The sequence below is a fragment of the Corvus cornix genome, chromosome 28, assembly GCF_000738735.6.
Source record: "Corvus cornix cornix isolate S_Up_H32 chromosome 28, ASM73873v5, whole genome shotgun sequence".
In the NCBI taxonomy this organism is placed as follows: Eukaryota; Metazoa; Chordata; class Aves; order Passeriformes; family Corvidae; genus Corvus; species Corvus cornix.
In genome coordinates, this window is record NC_046356.1 from 1,470,197 (window position 1) to 1,491,106 (window position 20,910).

Genomic DNA, 20,910 nt, shown 5'->3' on the forward strand with positions numbered 1-20,910 from the left:
TAGGTCTCAATGCATTTTTATTAAATTCTTACAAAACAGAATACAAAATTCTGGCATCAACAATTGTTATAAAGGAAAACTTCAATTCAGCTGTATCAGGTCACCTGGTACATACAGTAAAGTGCTTCTTTTTGTGTGGTTTTTTTTTCCTTTTTTGTTTTTGTTTTTTTTGTCTTTTTTTTTTTTTTTTTTTAGTATTTTCATTTTTATTTCCCAGCCAGCCCCCGAGCAGAGGCTGCTGTTGCACAAACCAACAGTGCGTTAACGTGACTCTTGTCGAACCAGCTTTGGCAGTCTTCATCAATTGTAAAGTGGAGAAAGCTTCTCCTGGTTTGATAAAAAAGAGTTAGCTTCACAGTAAACGTTTCTAACCAGTTCTAAGTCGAGTTAGTTGGCTGGAGGAAGGGCAGGGGGGGGAAGGAGAGGAAGTGAAAACACTTAACATTTCCAGCTTAAAAAAAAAATTTTTTTGAAGTTGGTTTCCAAGATAGATGCTCTATGGGGGGAAAGCTTGGAAAGAGGAAGAGGAGGAAGAAGGGTGTTGGTGAGAGGGGGTCGCTGGTGCTGGACCACGGGAGCATCTGTCTGGAAACCGCCCTGGGAGGGGCGCTGGCAGCGGGGAGGGGAGGGCCCTGGCACAAGGGTGTCCCCAGCCATCCCAGCCCAGGCACCTGTGGGTGCCCAGCACTGCCACGAGCCAGGCTGGAGGTTTTCCAGAGTTGATCCCCGGCTCTAGAGGCATTTAAAGATTCTCCACCAATGCACAGACCTGGCCACGGGTCACCCCCGAGTGCCACGCCAGGAGCGCCGGGTCCAAACCAAACCCCCACCCAAAATGCGAAGCCGAACCCAGGCCAGGCTCGGATGCTCCCGGCGCATCCTCCAACTCCCACAAACTCCCACAGCATCTTCCAGCTGCACATCCCCGGCCGAGGACACCCACGGGGCACGGTCAGGGTCACCCAGGCCTTCCCCAGAGTGTGTGGTGTATTTATGTTTATATAGATAAAAAAGAGATCGCTCTTACACCTGGGGAAAAAGGGGAAACTCAAGTTTGCCAACAAAAGCAGCACGGGGGACAGATAAATTTTGGAGACATCCCCCTGCCATCCCCTTCCCGTGATTTTTTTGTTTTTTAAAAAAAGGCTGCGGCGTGCAGCATCAACGATAGCTTCACAATACCAGCTCAAGGCATCGCGTACTGTACATCATTCAAGTATTTCTTAATATAAGACAACAAGGAATTATCTACAACTGATAAAACAAAATAAGCTATAAAAAGTAACAATGTACAATCAAGATGGATTTTTTTTTTTTTTCTTTCTGTTAAGGGAGGCCTCTCCAGGGTGTCCCAGTGCCTGTGGGGAGGGGTCTCCTCTCACCACTGCCTTGCTCCTCCCCACCCGGCGCAGTGGGACCAGGGGGCACATGGGGGAGAGAGAGATCGCAAGTGCGAGGCAGTTTTGGGAGTGGGATGGGGATGGAGTCACCCTCCCTGACCCCCCTGGGTCAGCAGAAAGGCTGGGAAGGGTGAGAGAAGATGGCCCCTGCACTAAACTCCATCAACACCCAAGATCACCATCTCCCAAGATAACTCATGCACACCTCCCTGAAACAAAAAACAACATATATTGCATAGTATTGCTGTCAGCAGTCTTAAAATAAAAAGGAGAACTTCTTTTTTTTTTCCAGAGACAGCGACTGTCTTCAGCTGAAGACCCAGGGAAGTCTGTTCCCCAGCTCAGAGCTCCCAAACCCTCACCTGTGCACACGATGGGCTGAGGCTGCTTTTGCAAAATATAAAGCTCAAAGCACTGAGTCGGAAGGGACAGGAGGTGGCTATGAAGGGGGCACTGCCCTCCCAGCGAGATGGGGGCTGGCAGCGGGCACAGCTTGGGCAGTGCCTATGGCAGGGAGCAGGGGGTGTCAGGGGGATCTGGAGGCCAATCTGGCCCCAGGCGTGGGCACTGCTCGCCTGGACAGACCCAGAAACCAGCCAAGGGCCTCGTCCTGACTCAGCATCCCGAGTCCTCCCCACCCCAAAGCAAGAGGAAAGGACAGTGCCAAGCACACCTGAACACACGAGCAGGGATGCACATGCATGACCATGCACACCAGCGCTCCCCAGCCACTGAACACCCTGCTGCCCTGACCCCAAACCTTCCAGCCCCACATCCCGACCTGTCCCCAGGCTGCTCCCCCGTGCCGTGGCCCTTGGGTGCTGCCACCAGCCCAGCTGCTCACCCACTGGCATCCCTGGGGCATTGGGCACCCTCTGTGCAGCCCGACCCTCCTGCCACAGCAGCCTCGGGGCCAGCCCGAAGCCACAGCAGGTCTCACTGTCCTGCAGCAGGTCCTGACACTCTTTAAGGGGGTCCTTGCTTTCCACAGAGCACACAACTCCCAGAGGGTGTTTCTGGCTGCTCTGGCCACCCTGAACACCTCATTCCCCCTTGCACCTTCACAAGGGCACAGCCACCAGCCCTTCCAAGAACCGGGGTGAAAACCTGACCTGGCACAAGAGCACAGCCCTGGATGCCCACGCATCCCCCGGGGAGCCACCAGCCGGAGCGTGGGAGGAAAGGAAGACATTTCTCCGTGCCCTGTAGAGAAGCACAGCCGGCAGTTTAAAAGCAACAATAATTTAAAAAAAAAAAAAAAAAAGAACAAAAAGAAAAAAAAGAAAGGGTCAAAAGAAAAGAAAAAGGGGTGAATAGCTTATTCTGGAAGCAGGATGCTGAGCAGAGAGGGTGAGTTGGGCACTACTCCCTCGCTGGCACCGTCTCTCCCCAGCCCGAGTGGTTCCCTGCACAACGCCCACCGTGTCCCCATGGAGCAGAGCTGGGGACACCCCCGAGTACAGGACAGAGGGGCTCCCCACATCCCCCACACCTGGGAGGTGCTTCCCAGACCCCCAGGAAGGGGTTTTTGTGGGATCTACCCCAACATCAGAGAGAAACCTGCAGCTCCGAGGGGAGGGACGAGGTTAAAACGCAACTCCCGTTGTTGAAAACGCGACCGAGGGTCTTTTGTTCACAGTATGAAATGAGCTGAAATCGTCAAAGCAGCCGCGGATACAAAGAGTCCTTTGGTGTCAGGGAGGGGGGAAAATGTCAGAGGAGAAACCAAGAGTCGGGAAACAAAAGTCCATGTGTCTGTCAGATGTCCTTGAGTGTGCCCTGGGTGAAGCAACCTCACGCTTGATTTAATACCTTAAAAAAAAAAGATCTTAAACAAACCCTCCCACCCCCAGACCTACAAGATCAGCAAAACCTTGGAAACCAGCCACAGGGACGAGTCCTGATCTTGTCACTAGCCAGAAACAGTGGGGTTGGGGCGGAAAGGGGAAGAAAGAAAGGAGGAGAAGGGGGGACAAGGGGTACAGCAGGTGCGAGGGGCACCGCTCAGGCTTGGTCGGCCACCAGGACCAGCGGGGCCACCAGGTGCTGCCCAGAGGCCACTGCCTTGGCCAGGCTGCTCTTCTGCCGCCGCTTGGCCAGCTTGGACTCAGAGGGGGGGGAGAGCTGCATGGCCCGTGAGGTAGCTTTGATGATGATGGGTCGTGCTTCCTCCTCCGCCTCTTCCTCCTCGTCCTCGTCGTGCCGCGTGAGCTGGCGGTTGACAGCGATGGCCTCGGCAGCAAAGGAGGTGAGCTCTTTGGCACTGCTGTTCCTGCAGGGGAGGCACGGGCTCAGGGTGGGTGTGGAGGGCTGGAGGGAGGTCGGGGTCAAATATCCGGGTGTCCCTCCTCACATGCTGGCCATGCCAGACTGGTCAGACACCAAAAATATGGCCCAAACCCGAAGTGGCAGGGCTGCCCAGACAGAGAGTCATGCCAGAGCCCCCAAAAGGCAGAAGGAATGGACAGTAGTGCTGAGGAGTGGAGTCAGGATTCAGGGGGCTGAGGGTGTCCCAGGGCCACCCACACTCACCTCTGCAGGATGATGGGGGTTGGCAGGGTGTTATCCGGGGCACACTGCAACAAAATGCAGCCAGTCAGAGCCAGGAGTTGTGCAGAGGGGTGTTCCCACCCTGGCTTTTGGGAGCAGAGAGCAGGGAGGGGACATCAACACTCACCCCCTGCACCCAGGGGTGCTCCAGGACCTGGGCTGCGCTGAGCCGCTTCTTGGCATCTCTCACCAGCAGCTTGGAAATGAGGTCTTTGGCTCCAAAGGAGATGTGTGCCCAGTCCTTGTCGGGAAACTCATACTTCCCCTCCTGGATACTCTCAAAGAGCATGTTCTGAGCAGGGAGAGAAATAACATGGGCTCAGCCAGGAGTGCTACAGCCAAACGGAGGGTGGGTTGGGCGCTGCCGGGGTCCCCACGCACCTGGCAGGTGTGGCAGGCCTCGCCCCGGCCCCAGCCGCAGTCGGAGCCGCAGTGGCCCACAAAGGGGGGGTACCCGCTCAGCATGATGTACAGGATGACACCCAGGCTCCACAGGTCACAGCGCTTGTCGTAGATGGAGGCCTCCTCGTTGAAGGCTTCCACCACCTCTGGGGCCATGTACTCAGCTGAGCCGCACTGCGGGGACAGGGGGGGTGAGCCCCGAAGGGTGGGGACCGATGGGGCAGGGGGAACCGGGAGGGTCCTGCCAGATCTACGGGGCTGCACCTCTGAAGGGAAGGTGCGGACATAGCTGCTCCCACCACATCACCCTGCTGGGTTTCCCATCACAGACCCACCTCTCTGGGCAGCTGCCACCCCGAAGGAAAAAAAAAAAAAGTAAAGCCTAAAGGGTGCAACCCCCACGGTTCAGGACAGCTGGACCCACAGCATTGCCACCACCCAACCGGCTCAGCAGGGCAGCCCCAACGCCTGGGAGTGGCCACGGGACACGGTGGGACGAGCCTGTTGTGCCTGTTCCTCTCCTGACCGTGCCTTCTCCTCTCTCCTGACCGTGCCTGCCCCTCTCCCCTCGCCGTGCCTGATCCCCGGCCCGGCACAGGCGGAGCTGCCGCGCGGGATCCGGTGCGGGAGGAGTTAACCGTGGAGCAGGGAGAGGCAGAGCCAGCGGCCCCATTCCCCTATCGCTCCAGGGACTCTGGGGCTTTCCAGCACATGACCCGCAGCCCACACAGGCCCCGTGACCAGGGCAGAAAAGAGCTGCAGCCAGCAGATAATCGCCCCGTAACGAGAGAGGCCTCCTGACGAGGGGCCTCTCCAGCCCCAGCAGCTGATGCCACCGCAGGAAAACAACCCAGCCCCGATCCCGGTGGGAATGCAGCGGCCGTCCCGCTCCGCCCCCCACGGGCTGACAACGGGGAAACTCGGGACACCCCAGGAACTCAGAGCCCGCCCCGGGAGGAGGGCAGGCGTGGAGGAAGGAGGGGGCTGCGGTGTTCTGGCACCCGCCTCTGCTGGGCTCCGCCCTCCCCGGCACGTTCGCACCCCAAAAAAGCCGGGGTGCAGCGCGATACCCCGCACGGGGCGCACCTGCGGCTGGCGATAAGGAGGGGGGGTTTCTGCAGGAGATGCGGATCTGCGCGACACGGGGACACTCTCGGGGTGTCCACCCTGCACCCGCAGCAGGCTCAGTCCCCTCTCCCTCGCCCACGAGCCGGGGAACCACGGCGGCCCCGGCCCGGTGCTGACCCAGTTCTCCCCGGCAGGCTCGGCGCAGCCGCCGCGGCTGCTCGGGCTGTTGCTAAGGCTCACGGCAGCCCGGGCGCTGCGCCAGCCCCCGGCCCCCCCCGCGTTATGTAACCACATCTCGCCTGCCACAGCGGGGGGGACGGCGGGGGACACGCAGCATCAGCGACAGCAGCGACGAGCAGGGGGGTGGCCATGCATAGCCCTGCTCTCAGAGCCTGCGGGGCAGCTGGGGGGGTCCCCGGGGACAGACCTCCCCCACAATGCGGGGGTCTCGTGCACTTACCGGGGTGAGCAGCTCCGGGGTGGAGATCGGGGAGCAGTCGCCGTTCAGTTTGATGCCACTTCCCAGGTCAAAGTCGCAGATCTTCACTGGGGAGACCTGGGGAGGGGGGGGGGAAGGAGTGGCCGGTGACCCCCCGGCATCCGCCAGGAACCACAGCCGGCAGCCCCCGGGGACCACGGCGCTTTCAGGCCACAGCTGCTCAATGCCAGGTCATGTCATGCTTCACACCACGCCGTGCTGTGGCATATGGGGGCTGTGTGTGTCCCTGACAGGACCTGGTGTGTGTGTCCCCAGGCAGGACCCTCCTGCACCCCCTAGCCCAGGACTCACCCCACTGTGCCCACCCCCCCAGGCAGCACACCCTGCACCCAACCCCGGCTGCTCCCCGCTCACCTGGTCCGGGCTCTCACACAGGATATTTTCTGGTTTCAGATCCCTGTGTGCAATCCCTAGGGGCAAAAGAGCCAATGAGGGTAAAAATCCCCCCCTACAAGACCGCCACAGTGTAAAGTCTGGGGGTGGCACGGGGACCCCTTCCTCCCCACCCCAAATCACTGCCTGCACCCTGCCAAAGAGCAAAATTTGCTGCTGGCCCCAAATCCCAACTGAACCGGAAGAACAGGATCTGCACCACAAAAAGCCTTGTGATGCAGCTGGGCCTGACCCTGCACGCTGGGACGGGCACTGTCCCCTGGGCAGGAGGATGGGGGGAGGCAGTGACACCCCCGGGGGGGCCAGCACACCCCAGGGTGTCCTCAGCGGCACCTGGGACATCCCAGCTCACCTTTGTTGTGCAGAAAGTGCAGGGCGCTGGCGATATCCTGCACCACCACGCTGGCCTCCAGCTCGTTGAAGTGACGTCTCCGGTGGATGTGGGTCAGGATGGAGCCTGTGGATGGGTAAGAGCAGAGCTGGGGTTTGGGGGGGGTCCTGCTGCCCCAGCTCCGCCCACCCCGGCACCGCACTCACCTCCCCTCATCTTCTCAAACACCAGGTAAAACCTCTCCTCCTCCTCGAAGAACTCAATCAGCTCCAGGACATTTCTGCAGGGACCACGGCATCAGCCCAGCATCCCCCAAAACACCTCCTGGGGTCCCCCCCACACCCCCAACCAGCACAGGACCCCGGGAGGGATGTGGGATGGGAAAACTGGGTTTGCAGTGATTGAAACCACACGGCCAGGGCCCCCCTGGCCGCATTCCAGCAGGGAGAGGGGCTTGCAGCGCCCGGCTCCGCTCCTCCCTAATTGCTCACAGCCCCTCCTGGCTCGCTCACCCGCCCCACACACAGCCCCGCTCAGCAGCAGGGGCTCGGCTCAGCCCTCGGCTCGGCTCCAACTTGGCCACCAAGGCCCTCGTCGTCATGGCAAACTCTGAACGTCCCCTCTGAATGCTCCACCGCGGCCACTGGGGCCAAGGGCCAGGAGCGTGGGGCAGAGGGCGGCCTGGCTGTGGCCCACGGGGGTCACGAGCATCAGCCCGGTCTCAGCCCACTCCCCGTGCCCACCGTGGGGGATGCAGCGGCTGCCCCGCCATACCTGTGTCCCTGGCACTGATAGAGCATCTCCACCTCCCGGAAAACCCTGCTCCGGATGTGTCCCAGGCGCTTCTCTATGATCTGGAAGGCAAAGAGGGGGAGGCTCAGGGAGAGGCAGCGCTGCCAGGGAGGGGCCGGGGTCCCCCTGCCTCACCAGCGCGGGGACCCGCGGGGCCGGGCGGGGTTAAGGCAGCAGAACAGGCTGTTCCCGGCGCTGGTGCCAAGCGGCAGCGGCCGTGCCAAGCCGCTCCCTCCGGGCCGGGGCCAACAGAGCTCCACGTGACGCTGGAGCACCGGCGCAGCAAAGGGCCCTATGCCCCACTGGGCGCTGGCACAGCGGGGCTCGGTGGCCATGCCAAGCGTGGACAGGGGGACACCCCACGCAGGGGAGGGCAGCTGGGTGCTCTCATTGCCCTTTGGGGCACACTGAGCACCCCACCACCACACACGGCCCCTCCCTGCTGCCTCAGCTTCCCCACTGGGGCACCCAAAGGCCCCTGTGGAGCGATGGGGGAGGCCAAGTTCCCCTGGCATTTGGCTGCATTTTCACACAGGGCCCATCCCAGCCCCCCCGTGCCATGGCTCAGAGTCTGTGGGGTGCAGGGCCACGGGACCACCATCCCTGACCCCAAAAGCAGCTGGCTCACCCCAATCCCCTCCAGCACCTGGATGGGAGAGACCTCCCTGGGGCAAACAGGAGGTGACCACCCTGCCAGCACCACATGCCCCTGCCTGCCCCAAGTCCCCAGACACATCCCGAGGGCTAATTTAGTCTCCCGTGTGCCCTCATTGACAGGGAGAGCAGCATGGCTCAGGGGGGAGGGTCACCAGGGACCCCGAGCTAGGTGGTGGCAGAGGCTGGTGTGCCACCATCACAGCCCAGCCCTGCCGCACTCCTGCCCCTCTCCTTCCCCTCCAGTCCACAAAGCCACAGTCCTGGGCCACCACTGATGGTCCTGGGCCAGCTGGGAGGGCCGAAAGGGAAACTGAGGAAGGAGGTGAGAGGGGGGTGGTTCTGCAGCTCCAGTGGGGGAGCTTTACCTTCACCGCGTACTCCTTGTTGGTGATGAGGTTCACGCAGGACTGGACTCTGGCATGGGCCCCTTCTCCCAGCACCTCCTCCTGCAGCTGGTAAACATCTGGCAAGGGAGAGGTCACCTGAGCTGCTGGCCCCACCGCACAGAGCCTGGGGACACCAGGAGGGCCCAGCCCTGCCCCAGGCCAGGGGGACCCCTGAGGTTCCCGAGCAGCCCCACTCACCTTCGAACCTGCCAGAGAAGCTGTCGGTGGCTCTGCAGCGCTTCTTCTTCTTGTTCCTTTTCTTGGCGTCAGGGATGTCGATGGGTTGACTTGAAGGCATGTCTGTGCCAGAGCAAAGCCAGCGGTGTCAGCCATCCCTGTCCCCCCACAGCTCCCCCAGCACCGCTCGGCAGCCCCCCAAAGCCTTCAGGGCCAAAATCCCAGGGGGCAGGATGGGAGGAGCCCCATGAGGAGACACCCGTGACTCACCGGGACGGGACGGGCACTCGAAGTTGAAGACAGGCTCCAGGTGGTTGGACTGGTCAAACTCCAGGTCAAAAGGGTTTTGCCCCTGTGGGAGTCAAGAGCAGCACTGAGGTGGCAGCCGCTGGATCAGCCACCACCAGTTGCTACCCCGAGTCCAGCATGGACACAGAGCCCAGCACACTCTGGCTCCTGGGACACACTCTGCTCACTCCCTGGGGTGCAGGACACCAGCTCATGGAGGGACACAGCAGAGCTCCAGAGAGAGCCAGGGGACGAGGAGGAAGGCTTTGACCACATCTCCTGATGGGGACAGCGCTGCAGGATCGCTCCTCCAGCCAGCCCCAGGCCAGCACACAGGGGATGATGAGAGGGACCGCGGCCGCCCACACCAACCCAACCCCAAATCTCCACCCAAACCTGAACCACAGTGAGGTAGGAGGGGGAGGAAGAGAAGCCACAGGGCAGAACAGGCTCCAGAGCCACCCCTCCATGTCCTCCCAGCTCCCTGCAAGGTCACGGTGGCTGGAGCCTGCTCTGCCCTGCTCCAGTGGACATCATGTCCCCAGGCTGTGGGACACCCCCGACCCAGCAGGATCAGGCCTCATTCCAAACCCTCCTGCACCCCAGGCTCCACGGAGGGCATGGGACCTGCTCCTTCCCTCACGCTGAACCCCAGCAGCACCCGAGGGGACATGGGGACCCTCTGCTTCCTGCTCCCCTGAGCCACCCATGGGACGGGGCAGCGCTGGGGGAGAAAGGGCCCCGTCCTCCCCAGGATTATGAAATCTGTTTGGGTGGAGGTGGCAGCTCCAGCGGCGTTCCCAAACCCGCCCGGTGCCCGGGCCGGCTGCCAGCCCCAGCACGGCCAACCCTGGCCACCGCCAGAAACACCCAGAACGCGCCTGTTTACTGCGGCTCTGGGGGGCCGGGGGTCCCCAGGCGGAACGGGGGGGGAGCTTCACACCAGGAGCACCCCCCCACCAAGCACCACTTTGGATCTCCGGGGCCAAAATTCTCCTGTGCTGCATATTGCCAGCTTTCCTCCCCCTCAAATCCTGGATTTGGGGGGTGCAGCATCGCCCCGCAGCTGCTGCCCCCCGGGACAAGCCCCGGCAGGATGGGGGGGGGACAAGGCCTCCGGGAGAGGTCCGGGGTGTACGGGGGGTGGGCAGGGGGCGTACAGGGGGGCACTGGGGGGGTAACAGGGGGCAGGGGGCCCTGCCAGCTGCCGCAGCACTGCCACACAAAGGTCTGGGGGATGGGAGGCTGCGCACCGGCTCCATCAGCACAGCCGAGGTGTCCGCCCCGCCTCCATCCCCGGCCCCCGCGGGGGACACGAACCCCGGCCAGAGGCCACACGAGCAGGAGGGGGGGGTCACCGCAACGAGGGGGCGGGTTCGGGGGACCCCCCGCACCCCTGAGCTGGAGCGAAACTGAACAAAGGACCCCCCAGCCCGCAGCTAGGAAGCGGCTCGGGAGGGGGGAACCGAAAGGAGCGGGACCACGGGGACCCCCCGCACACCCCGACGTGACAGCGGCGGGGGGGTGCGGGGGGGGTGACGGGCCCGGGCTGGGGGTGCCCAGGGCATCCCGGGGTGGGCGGCGCTGCGGGATCGACCCTCGCACGGTCCCAGCGGGCAGGGCCTGGGGAGCCCCGAGACCACCCCCACACGGCTGCCGGACCAGGACGAAGGCGTGCAAGCGGGCGGGGGGAAAGTGCAGCCCCCACACCCACGGAGGATCCCCGTGGGAGCGGCAGCATCCCAGCGCCCACCCGGGGGACAGTGGGGACGACACTGACCCAACCCCCGGGAGCACCGCGACCTCCGGGACGGGGGGACAGGGGGGTCCCGCTGCTCGGTTCCGGTGGCAGCGCCCCCGGAGCTCCTCAGTTTGGGGGGTGTCGGGGGTGGGAAGCACCCGGGCCCCCTCCGTTCCCGGGCAGGGGATGCAGCGATGCGGGCGCACCCCGGCCCTGCCCGCACCCCGGCCCCGGAGCCCCCCAGAGCCGCCCCCGAGCATCCCCGTGGGGGCGGGGAGCAGCCCCTTACCTTGAAGGAGCGGTGGAATCCCGGGATCTCTGACTTCTTCTGCACCATCTTGCTGCGGGGGGGGGCGGGGGGCGGCGTTGCTGGGAGAAATGGGGGGGGGGCGGCAAAATAAAAAAAAGGGGGGTGGGGGGGAGGGAGGCGGAGGGACGGGCAGAGCCGGAGGGGAGTCCGGGGGGTGGCCGAGACCTGCGGGGAGAGGAGGGGGGCGGGAGGGGGGGGGGGGGGGGGGGTCAGCCGGTTGCGGCCCCCCCAGGTCGTGCCCGGTTGGCCCCCCGAGCCCCCCGGCCCGGCGCTCACCGGCGCGGCCCCGCAGAGCCGCCGCTGCTGGTGTTACCGCAGCCCGCACCGCCGCCCGCTCCGCTCCGCGCCGCTCCGCCGCCGCCGGGGGGGACGCGCCGCCCCCGCCCCCGCCGCCTTTATAGGCACGGCCCTGCCCCGCCCCGCCCCGCCCCCCGCTCCGCGGACACCCCCCCCGCCGCGCCCCGGGACGGGGACACCCCGCCGGGGACACAGGCGGCCACCCCGGGCATACAAACCCCCCTCCGCGAGGGTCACAAACACCCCCCCCGGACACCCACTGGGGACGCGAACGACCCTCCGGGTACCCACCGGGACACAGACCCCCCCCCCCCCCCCGGGGGCACCCATCGAGGACACAGAGCCCCGTCCCCGGGCACGCAAACACCCCCCCCGCCCGGGACACTCCAGAGCCCCGGGCACACACCGGGGACACAAACACCCCCCCGGACACGCAAAAAGCCCCCCCGGACACCCCAATTCCTTCTGGAGACACAAAGACCCCCGCGGGTACTCACTGGGGACACAGCCCCCCTAAGGGGACACACACACCCCCTCCCCAGGCACCCACCCGGGACCCCATCCCCCCGGATACCCTCTGGAGACGCCTCACCCCCCTCGGGCACCCCCGTCGCTGCACCGGGGCACCCTCTGTGCTGCTCCGGGAACCGGGACCCCCCCGGCACCCTCCTGTGGTGGGGGGGAGGCTGGGGACACCCCCCGGAGGGGTCCCTGCACCCCCACACCCGGCACGCTCCTGTGCTGCACCCACAAAGGGTGCACAAGGGACACCCCTTTGCCACCCCCCGTGATGCACCCAGTGACAGGGACCCCCCTGCCACCCCCCTCCACTGCACCCATGGACAGGGGCACCCCCATTCCCCCCCCCCAATGCGCCCACGAACACGGGCACCCCCCGCATCCCTCAGACCCCCCTGCACTATTTTAGGGAACAATGGCACCCCCCAGGCACCCCAATTCCCCCCTCCCCCCTTCAGGCACACTTGGGCACAGGGATGGGGGCAGCCCTGGACACCCCACCGCGCACCCGAGGACAGGGACACCCCTTGGGGACCCCTGCACCGGGACAAGGACACTCCGGCTCCGTGTTCGGGGCGCTCATGGCAGGGGGGTGGGGGCCCCCTGAGCTCCCCAGCCCACCCGGGTCACGAGTGGGGCAGAGCTCAGCCCGGCCTGCAGCGAGGGGGGGGGAGCGGAGCAGGGCGGTCACGTCCCTCTGTCCCCGCGGGCCACCATTGGCCGTGGGGAGCAGGGTCGGGAGCAGGACCCCTCCCGGTGACCCCGTGGGAGCCCCTCACCACGCGTGTGTGCGACTGTCCCCCCCCCCCCGCCCCGTGTGACGCCAGCGGGGCTGAGAACAGACGCGCTCGTTGCGCGAAGCGGCTGCGCCGGGGCCGATGGCTGCGGCACCGCGGTGACTTCACCGCCCGCCCCGCGCATTGGCTGCGCCCGCCGCCGCCACGGCAGCCCCGGACCCCCCCGTCACAGCCACCGGCAGCCCCGGACCCCCCCGTCACAGCCACCGGCACCCCCGGACCCCCCTGTCACAGCCACCGGCAGCCCCGGACCCCCCCGTCACAGCCACCGGCACCCCCGGACCCCCCCGTCACAGCCACCGGCAGCCCCGGACCCCCCCGTCACAGCCACCGGCAGCCCCGGACCCCCCTGTCACAGCCACCGGCAGCCCTGGATCCCCCCACCCCCACTATCGGCACCCCCGGACCCCCCCGGCGCCTCGATCGCCACCCCTGGAACCCCCCATTACTGCTATCGGCACTCCGGACCGCTGTTCCCACCATCATCGGCACCCCCGGACCCCCCTCACTGCCAGAGGCACCTCCGGCTCCCCCTCCTCACCGATATCGGCACCCCCGGCCACCCCTCACTGCCACCGCTGTTCCCAGACCCCCCTCACTGCTATCAACACCCCTGGACCCTTCCCCATCTCCATCGGCACCCCCAGACCCCCCTCACCGCCATCGGCGCCTCCCCTGTCCCCCTCACCAGCGCCGCGGCCCCGGCCCTGCTCTGCCCCCCGCCCTCTGCTCCCCCGCTGCTGCCTGGAGGGGATTTGCATCGCCCCCAAGCCCAGTGCCAGCCTGGTGTGGGGTCACCCCGGCGGGGTCCTGGCCACCCCCCTCCCAAAATCTGTCGAAATTCCTGTTTTTCCAGGCCCTGATGGCGTCTTCTGCATCCCGTGCCAGGCAAACCGGGCATCCCGGGCCTTTGTTTGTTGGCGCTGCTAATGAGGGCTCCCCAGCTAGTCCGGGCTGGGGGGATGAGTGGTGGTGCCCCCACTACTGGGGGGTCTGCAGGGGGACAGGGATGGTCCCTTCCCCTCCTGGGTCTCCTGAGGAGCCACGCACTCCTAAATTGTGCCCGGCACCATGTAGGTCACGGAGCCAGGAATGACAGGGCAGCAGAGCCGGCACCCACAGCCCCGGGGCCACCCAGGGATGCCTGGCGTGGTGGGGCCACCCAGGGCTGGCTGGGGGCTCGCCCAGCCCACGGGGGTCCTGTCACGGTGTGGGAATCTGGGGCAGTGGCAGTGTGGTCACTGCGTGTGCGATGAGCGTGCAGTGTGTGCTCTCCGTGTGCTGGCTGCGTGTCCCGTCACCCGCGTGTTCTCTGCGTGCTCCCCACATGTCACTGTGCCCTCTCTGCACACCCAGCATGTGCTCACTGCCCACCCCGTGCTCCCCGTGTGGCCCTGGAGGGACCTTGGGATCCTTGGCATGCAGGGAGCGTGTTTGCCTGTGTGCACACTCAGTGCACACTCACACCACGCTCCCTGCACACTCAAGGGGACATTTCCAGCCGGGTGTGGCAACAGCATCGGGTCTCAGCTGCCGGGTGCAGGGACACTGGGACAGCCTCCAAATCCTCCTGCTTCCCTTCCCAGTGCTCGTCCCTGTGGAATTGGCTGCCAGGGAACATGCACAAAACCGCACACGTGTGTGCAAGGGCAGTGTCGGCCGGGGGGTGTTTGCACCAACACTCACACGGACACATGATCACGGGTTGTTTTTTGCCTGCACACGTGCTTATCCCAGTGTGCCACCCGTGTTTCCCCCACAGGACCAGGGCTCTCCCTCTCCCCCTCACCTGATGGGTGCAGGGTCCAGCCAAAATCCCTCCTTCGGGCCCAGCCTGGTCCCCAGGCCTGGGCCGCAGCAGGTCCCCGCACTGGTGGCTCCTGCTGTGGGGACACAGGTGCCCATGGACAGTGGAAAGGGCCCCGCTGGCCCCAGGGAGCGCTGGCAGCTCACAGGCCTCAGCACAGGGCTTCCTAATGTTTTTACAGGGAAACACAGATTTAGATGCATTTGAGCCCCCCAGCCCCCTCCCTGCTCCTGATCACATCCAGCGTCCCAGGGGTGCAAACATGGGGCCGGCAGCAGCAAATCCCCCATGTCCCAGTCCTCACCAGGATCCACTAATGGTGAGCCCCCTGCTGCGTCCCTAAGGTGCCACCTGTCCCCACACCTCTGCGTGCCACCAGGACCCACAACCTTGTGGGGTCTCCACGAGCTGTTGGAGCCCCACACTCCAAGACTGGCCAAGGGAAAACAGGAAAGCGAGTGGGGCTGTGCCGGAAGGCGGCTATTGTTGGCCAGGGAGCAGAGGGAGCGTGAGGGGCCAGAGGCATCGTGGCCACCCTGTCACCCCTCCGTGCCCTGAGCTACTCGTGGCTGCCCACTCCCCCTGGATGTGCCCCAACGTGGGCAGGCTCAGGGCTGTCCGGGGCTTCCCCTCCCACCCTGCTTCTCTGCTTTGGAAGGGAAAATAAACAAACCTCCTTTTTCTGTGTGTTACTTCCCCGGCCCAAGGAGGGCCCAGCTTCCCGGCCCTGGAAGCAGGAGGATTTGGAGCCCTGGCTCTGTGTCAAATGAAAAAATCCTGCAAGAAACCTGGAATTTCCTGCTGGGCAGAAACCCGGAGGTTTGACACTCCTGGTGCTGGGGTGGGACAGGAGGGGTGGGAGGGACGGGGGACACGAGGGACAGAGGGGACACACCCCACCCCACGCCCAAGGCACACACCAGCTCACGGCTCTGCTGGTTCCTGTGCCGGTGGATCCTCGATCTTCCTCCTCGCCTTGAAGCCACTGGGGGAGTTTTGGCAGCTCCTGCCAGGCCTCCAGTGCACCCCAAGTCCCCACCCTGCCACCGTGGGGTTCTCCCAGGGACACGGCCCTGGTCCCTCCCCATCTGCTGCAGGAAGGGGCCGGGGCGAACCCTGCTTGGCTTTCCCAGCTCCTGCTTTACCCCCACAATTTGGGGCTGCCCCCCTTGCCCAGGACACCCCCAGCAGAGCTGCCCAGTGTGTCTCAGGGACAGCTGGGGGACAGGCAGGGTGATGAGGGGGATGGTGGTGTCGTGCCTCAGTTTCCCCAGCTGGAAGAGGTGCCATAAGGTGAGGGAGCAGCTGGAACCCAGCATGGAAGCTGAAGGCAAGTGTGTCCTGAGGGAGGGTACAAACACACCTGGGGTGGTTTCACCCCAAAAAAGCCCTTCAGGGGAGGGGCCAGTTCAATGGGGAGCATCCTCCATCCCCCATCACCCAGCAGTCCTGGCCTTGACACCCTACACTAGCCAAATCCCAGGGGACAAGGACACGGAGATGGTGGGACTGGGACAGGGCTTGGCCCAGGGATCTACTGGAAAGATGGATCAAGTTACTCCAGGAGGGAAATTCCTGCAGCCCCCAAAGCAAGGACCAGGAGCTGCAGGAACTGTGGGTTTGGGGTGTCTGGGGAGAAGGGCAGGGAGGGGGCTCATGCTGTGCCACAGTGGGAGTCCTGTCTTAGTTGATAGCAGCGGATGGGAAAAGCATTTCCAGGATGATTTTAAACCCCCCAGGCTCTTTTCATCCTCCTCCATCCTCCCAATTCCCTGGGAAGGGGGGAAATCTGCAGGGGCAGCCCTGACCCACTGCAGCTGGGTCACTCTGGGACAGCCCCGGCAGCGCAGGGATGTGGCAGGAAGAGGTGCAGGCTGGCACGTCGCACATTTTCTTAGAAGGAGGAGAAAAACTCCCAAACCACCAAAAAATTCCCCCTGCTCCCTTGGAAAGGGCACTGAAACCACAGCAGGGCCTGTACACCCCGTGCGGGAGGACGTGGGTGCCACTGGCCGTGTCCCGGCAGCCTCTGGGGTTGGCAGGGATTTGTTCACCAGGACCAAAAATGATCTTGGGGCCCCTTCTCCTGGTAAAGCAGCGGGTGAGGAGGGACCTGCTGTCCCTGTGGGGCCCGAGCAGCAGGTGCTCTCGGTATCAGTGTCAGGGGATGGGACATGTCCTCCCTGCTCCAGCAATTTCCCAGAAGCATTCCAGGTCCTGCCCATGTTCCTGGAGCTGCTGGCCCCTGGCCTGGCCTGCGCCATACAAGGGAGAGGGAGCACGTGCCATGCTGGTGGCTGTTCTTTGTCCCAGGAATGGCTGTCACCTCCTCCATGGAGTCCAAAACCAGAGTGGAGCAAACCCAGCGCCCTGTTCTGTATGGATCAGCTGGGGGGCTGCCAGGGACCCTGGGGAATCTGGCCCCAGAGGCATCAGCTGTCCAGGGAACACAGAACAAACAAGAAGCACATTACAGAGCTTGGAAAGTGTCCAGTGCCCGTGGAGGGATGAGGGACGGAGGCACTCCCAAGGTCTGGGGCTGAGTGCGACAGCAGAGCTGTGCAGGGACATGTCCTGTGCCACCTGTGCTGCCGTTTCCCCGACTCAAAAGGTGCATGGAATGAGGCAGTACCTCCTGGGGATGGGAACACAGTCCATGGGCCCATGGTCCCCACGGCCCCTCAGGGGGTCCCCCCGCTGTCTCTGGGACAGTGCCCAGGGCTGGAGGGGCAGGACAGGGCAGCTTAAGGACATTCTTGTGTCACAGCCCAGCCCCAGCAACGCTCTGAGCAGGATCTGCTGGACAGGGAGGTGGTGGCAGGTGGGGACATCCTTGTCCTCACCCAGTGGGACATGGCTCTGGCACCTGTGGGGTCTGTTCCCCCCTGGCTGCTTTCCAAGGGTCCAAGCAGAGGCTGCCCCACTTCCCAGCTTCCTACTTTAAGCAAACCCTAATGGGACTCGTGACAGATGCACTCGACCCTTCCACCAAACCAGTGATGGTCTGGTCTGGGATCCAGAGGAGGAGAAGGCCAGAGCCAGGCCAAGAAGTACAGGCAACCCCTGAAGGAGCAGAGCGACCCAGGGAGCATTGATGCTTGTGAGCTCAGAATCGGACTTATTTATCAAGGAACAATGAAAGTCATGGGTACAAGAAGCCCCCTGCACTTTTCCCTGTGAGCCAACTGCTTCATCCCATCACCCTGCCAGTCCCAGTGGGTGCCTCGAGCTCTCCCTGCCTGGCCCTGTGACTGTCCTGGAGCAGGGACACCTGCTCCTGAGCTGGTGCCTCAAGGAACAGAGACCGACCTTTCCCCCAACCACAGATCTTTGGATGAGTCCAATTTGAGTTCCCCCTGATCTGCAGCTGGACTGCACATCTGTGATCTCCTCTGGAGGTGGGACACATCTCAAGGTTTGGGATGAGACTGAGAGATCCTTCCCCACCCGAGCTGGAGCGACCCTTACTTGGAACAGCTCCTCGGTGAGTTCCTGACACCACCCTCAACTAACACCAATGAAATCCATGTAGTTAACTCCTTCAGATGTAAACCATTGTCCAAATCTGGGACTAAGACTGGACCTGGCTGTACCTAAGGTCCATCAGGAGTTTAGGAAGCAGGCGGGTCTTGTCTGATCCTTGTACTCAACAGAAAGGTCTCTCTTACCCTTTCAGATCTTCAGTCTCAGTGCAAATCATTCCAGCCCAATTCCAACTTGATTTTCCTTAGTCTTTTACATCCATGCAGGAAGTACCAGAGGGAACCTCACCATTGAACTCTGTTAAATCACACTTTCATAGATTCATATTAAAATAACTTTTACAGCATTGATGGTGGTTCTTTGAGTGACCCTAAATCACTCATCTGCGACAAATTGATGTCATTGGCAGGATCCTAAATCCGGATTCATGGCAGAACTGAGGCCCTGAAGCTCCTGAGCTCCTCAGGGTTCAGAGGATGGAGAAGCCCAGCAGGGAAGGCTCAGGGCGAGCCACGGCTTCCTGGGAGCAGCAGGAGCCCCTGCTCTGAACCACAGGAAAGGAGCACTTCCCTCGGAACATACGGCAGCCGCAGCCCCCTCCGTGCCACCAGCCCGCGCCCGCTCCAGCTCCAGGGCAGATGCCATCTGTGCTTTTTGGGAAGGGATCAGCCCCGCAGAGGGGAGGCTGCTGGAGCCCTGGGCATAGTACCTGCTCGGCCCAGGCCCTGCAGTGCAGATCTGCAAAGCTGTTCTCTGGATTCTCAGCAAAGCCTTTGTGAGGGCTCTGCACCCAACCAGTGCCTGGGGAGACGAGCAATGAAAGTACGGAGATGTCCTGGTCAAGGCTAAACCCCCTCGCCAGGCTGGGATCAGCTCAGGGGGCTCAGCTTGGGGTGCTCAGCCTGGAAGGCTCAGCCCTGGGGACTCAGCTCAGGGGGCTCAGCCCCAGGGGCTCACAGCTGCCTGCTCCCTGCAGCACTCACAGCTGCAGCTCAGGAGCGAGTAAACACGAGATGAAAGCACAGGGAGATGAAAGCGGGGCTGGGGCTGCCGGGGCAGAGGCAGAGCGAGGCCGAGCTGTGGCTCCACAGACCTGTCTGGGCAACATCCTGCACTGCCGGGCCTGGGGGCCGGGCTCAGCCACCTCCAGCCCTGCCACATCTTCTCCCACAGAGAAGGTGCTGTTCCTCCTCCTCCCTTGGCTGAGTTGGTCTCGCACAGGAGGATCTTTCCCCCTAAAAGGAAGGGGGGCCGAGGAAGGCAGGTCCCTGCAGCCCCGTGGGTCACAGCTGGTTGGGTGCCACACACCCCCGGACTCAGCACCCACAGCATTCCAGGTGGGGATGAGAGGGAAGCTGAGGAACAGCAGCAGGAGCTGCCCTGGCTCCGAGAGCTGACGCAGCACCGCTCAGCACCCACCTGCAGCCCCACCACAGCTCTGCACTCGGGGCCTTGCAGGTGTCCTGGTTTCAGCTGGGATAGAGCCAGTTCTCTCCCCAGGAGCCAGTACAGGGCCGCGTGTGGGATTTGGGATGAGAATAATGCTGATAACACACCGATGTTTTGGTGTTGCTGAGCAGTGCTTACCCTAAGCCAAGGACTTTGTGTGTCCCGTGCTCTGCCAGCAAGGAGGGGCACAAGAACTGGGGGGAGCAGGGCTGGGACAGTTGACCCAGGCTGGCCAAAGCAATATTCCACACCAAGGAACAGCACGTTCTCCAGCTGAGCTGCACCCACAAAACACTGGGAGAGAGGCTGGAGGGTGGTCCCAGCACCTCCACTGTGCAGGGGAACAGGCAAGAGCCAGTGCTGCAGGCAGGGAACAGGAGGAGCTACAGTTGGGGAACCCCTCACTCCCCTCCTGGCCACAAAAACAACATGCATCCCCCAAATGCAGAGTTTTTCCCAATTTAGTCCACCAGCCTCAATGACTGCACCCCTGGCTCCTCCCCATGGCAGAGGAGCCTCTTGGCAAGTTGGTGAGCTGGAATTTCCCTCCCCTGCCCACTTCCACCCAAGTTTCAGAGCTGGGAGAACAGCTCAACCCTTGGGAACAGGGACACTGCAGCCACAAGTCAGGACAACCCAGGGCTGCTGTCAGGCCCCACGGCCTCGGGACCCAGTGCAGGGTTCAGGGCAGCCCAGACCTGGCACCTGGAGAGCAGGAGGAACCCAACCAACCTGCCAGGAACCCCACACTAGGAGCACACACCCACGAGCTCCCAGCTCTCCAGCACAGTCCCCAAGGAGCCCAAACACCCCGTGTTTGTTTTGCTGAGGGGAAGGCTCTGACGAACGTGCAGTCACGAGACGCTCGGCAGCGGCGTGTGCTGTGTAAATACAACATAATTTATTGGTTCCATTTCAGAGCACGAGTGGTATTTGTACGAGTGTCCTAACGGCAGGACGAGAAATGACAGAGTCATGTATGTACAGAGATTCCAGGGCACAGGAATGCTTTGTAAGGAAGAAGTGGTTAGTGGTGCAGTTTGGTCACTTACTGCTCCCCAAATCCTAGGTAGACCCACTACCTACCTGGGGCACTGCCAAGCTCTCCTCATGCAAGCAGTGGGTGAGGCTGGGGGTCTCTGGCTGCACACCAGAGATTTTGGTCCCAGATGTGCGCAGCTGGGTGGGGTGGTGGTGCTGGGGAACAGGGAGAAGGCTCCGTACCCCAGTGGGAAGCGGGATGTGGTCCCGGCAGGGTCAGCGTACCATGAGGGACAGGGAGGGAGGGGATAGAGGAGAATCCTGGTGCTGTCCCAGTGCCTTCCCTCTGCTGGCTCCCATGAGGAGCTGCCAGCATGGATCTGTGTCCCCGTGGGGACAGTGCTGAGCCACGGCTGGGCTGTGCATGCAGAACTCAGCTCAGGGCTGGGCTGACACATGAGGGCAGATTTCCACTCCAACAGCACCGGTTCCAACAGCAGCAGCCGTGGGATAAAGCCCAGTCCCAGCTCGCTCAGAGGGAATGCATGAGAGCCAGGCCATGAGGACAGGTGGGCACAGAGCA

The 20,910-nt window shown here is 63.1% G+C and overlaps 1 protein-coding gene across 1 annotated transcript; it reads right to left on the minus strand.

Moving 5' to 3' along the window:
- Nucleotides 1-11,079, minus strand: MKNK2 (MAPK interacting serine/threonine kinase 2). The gene is made up of 13 exons (XM_039566222.1): nt 10,974-11,079; nt 8,926-9,007; nt 8,677-8,778; nt 8,458-8,555; nt 7,418-7,497; nt 6,850-6,923; nt 6,665-6,769; nt 6,274-6,329; nt 5,881-5,976; nt 4,332-4,526; nt 4,078-4,242; nt 3,933-3,976; nt 1-3,672 (listed from the first exon to the last, which is right to left on the minus strand). Exons 1-13 carry the CDS (start codon nt 11,019-11,021, stop codon nt 3,405-3,407), a joined length of 1,413 nt encoding a protein of 470 aa, XP_039422156.1. The 5' UTR covers nt 11,022-11,079; the 3' UTR covers nt 1-3,404.
- Nucleotides 11,080-20,910: the final 9,831 nt, after the last annotated feature.

What these genes read in the sequence shown, in the direction of transcription:
- MKNK2 (XM_039566222.1), bottom strand. Translation starts at nt 11,021, where the DNA reads ATGGTGCAGAAGAAGTCAGAGATCCCGGGATTCCACCGCTCCTTCAAG. An exon ending in CGAGTGCCCGTCCCGTCCCG is followed by an intron (nt 8,779 to 8,925) that starts GTGAGTCACGGG and finishes GCTCTGGCACAG; the next exon opens with ACATGCCTTCAAGTCAACCC. An exon ending in TATCAGTGCCAGGGACACAG is followed by an intron (nt 6,924 to 7,417) that starts GTATGGCGGGGC and finishes TGGTCCCTGCAG; the next exon opens with AAATGTCCTGGAGCTGATTG.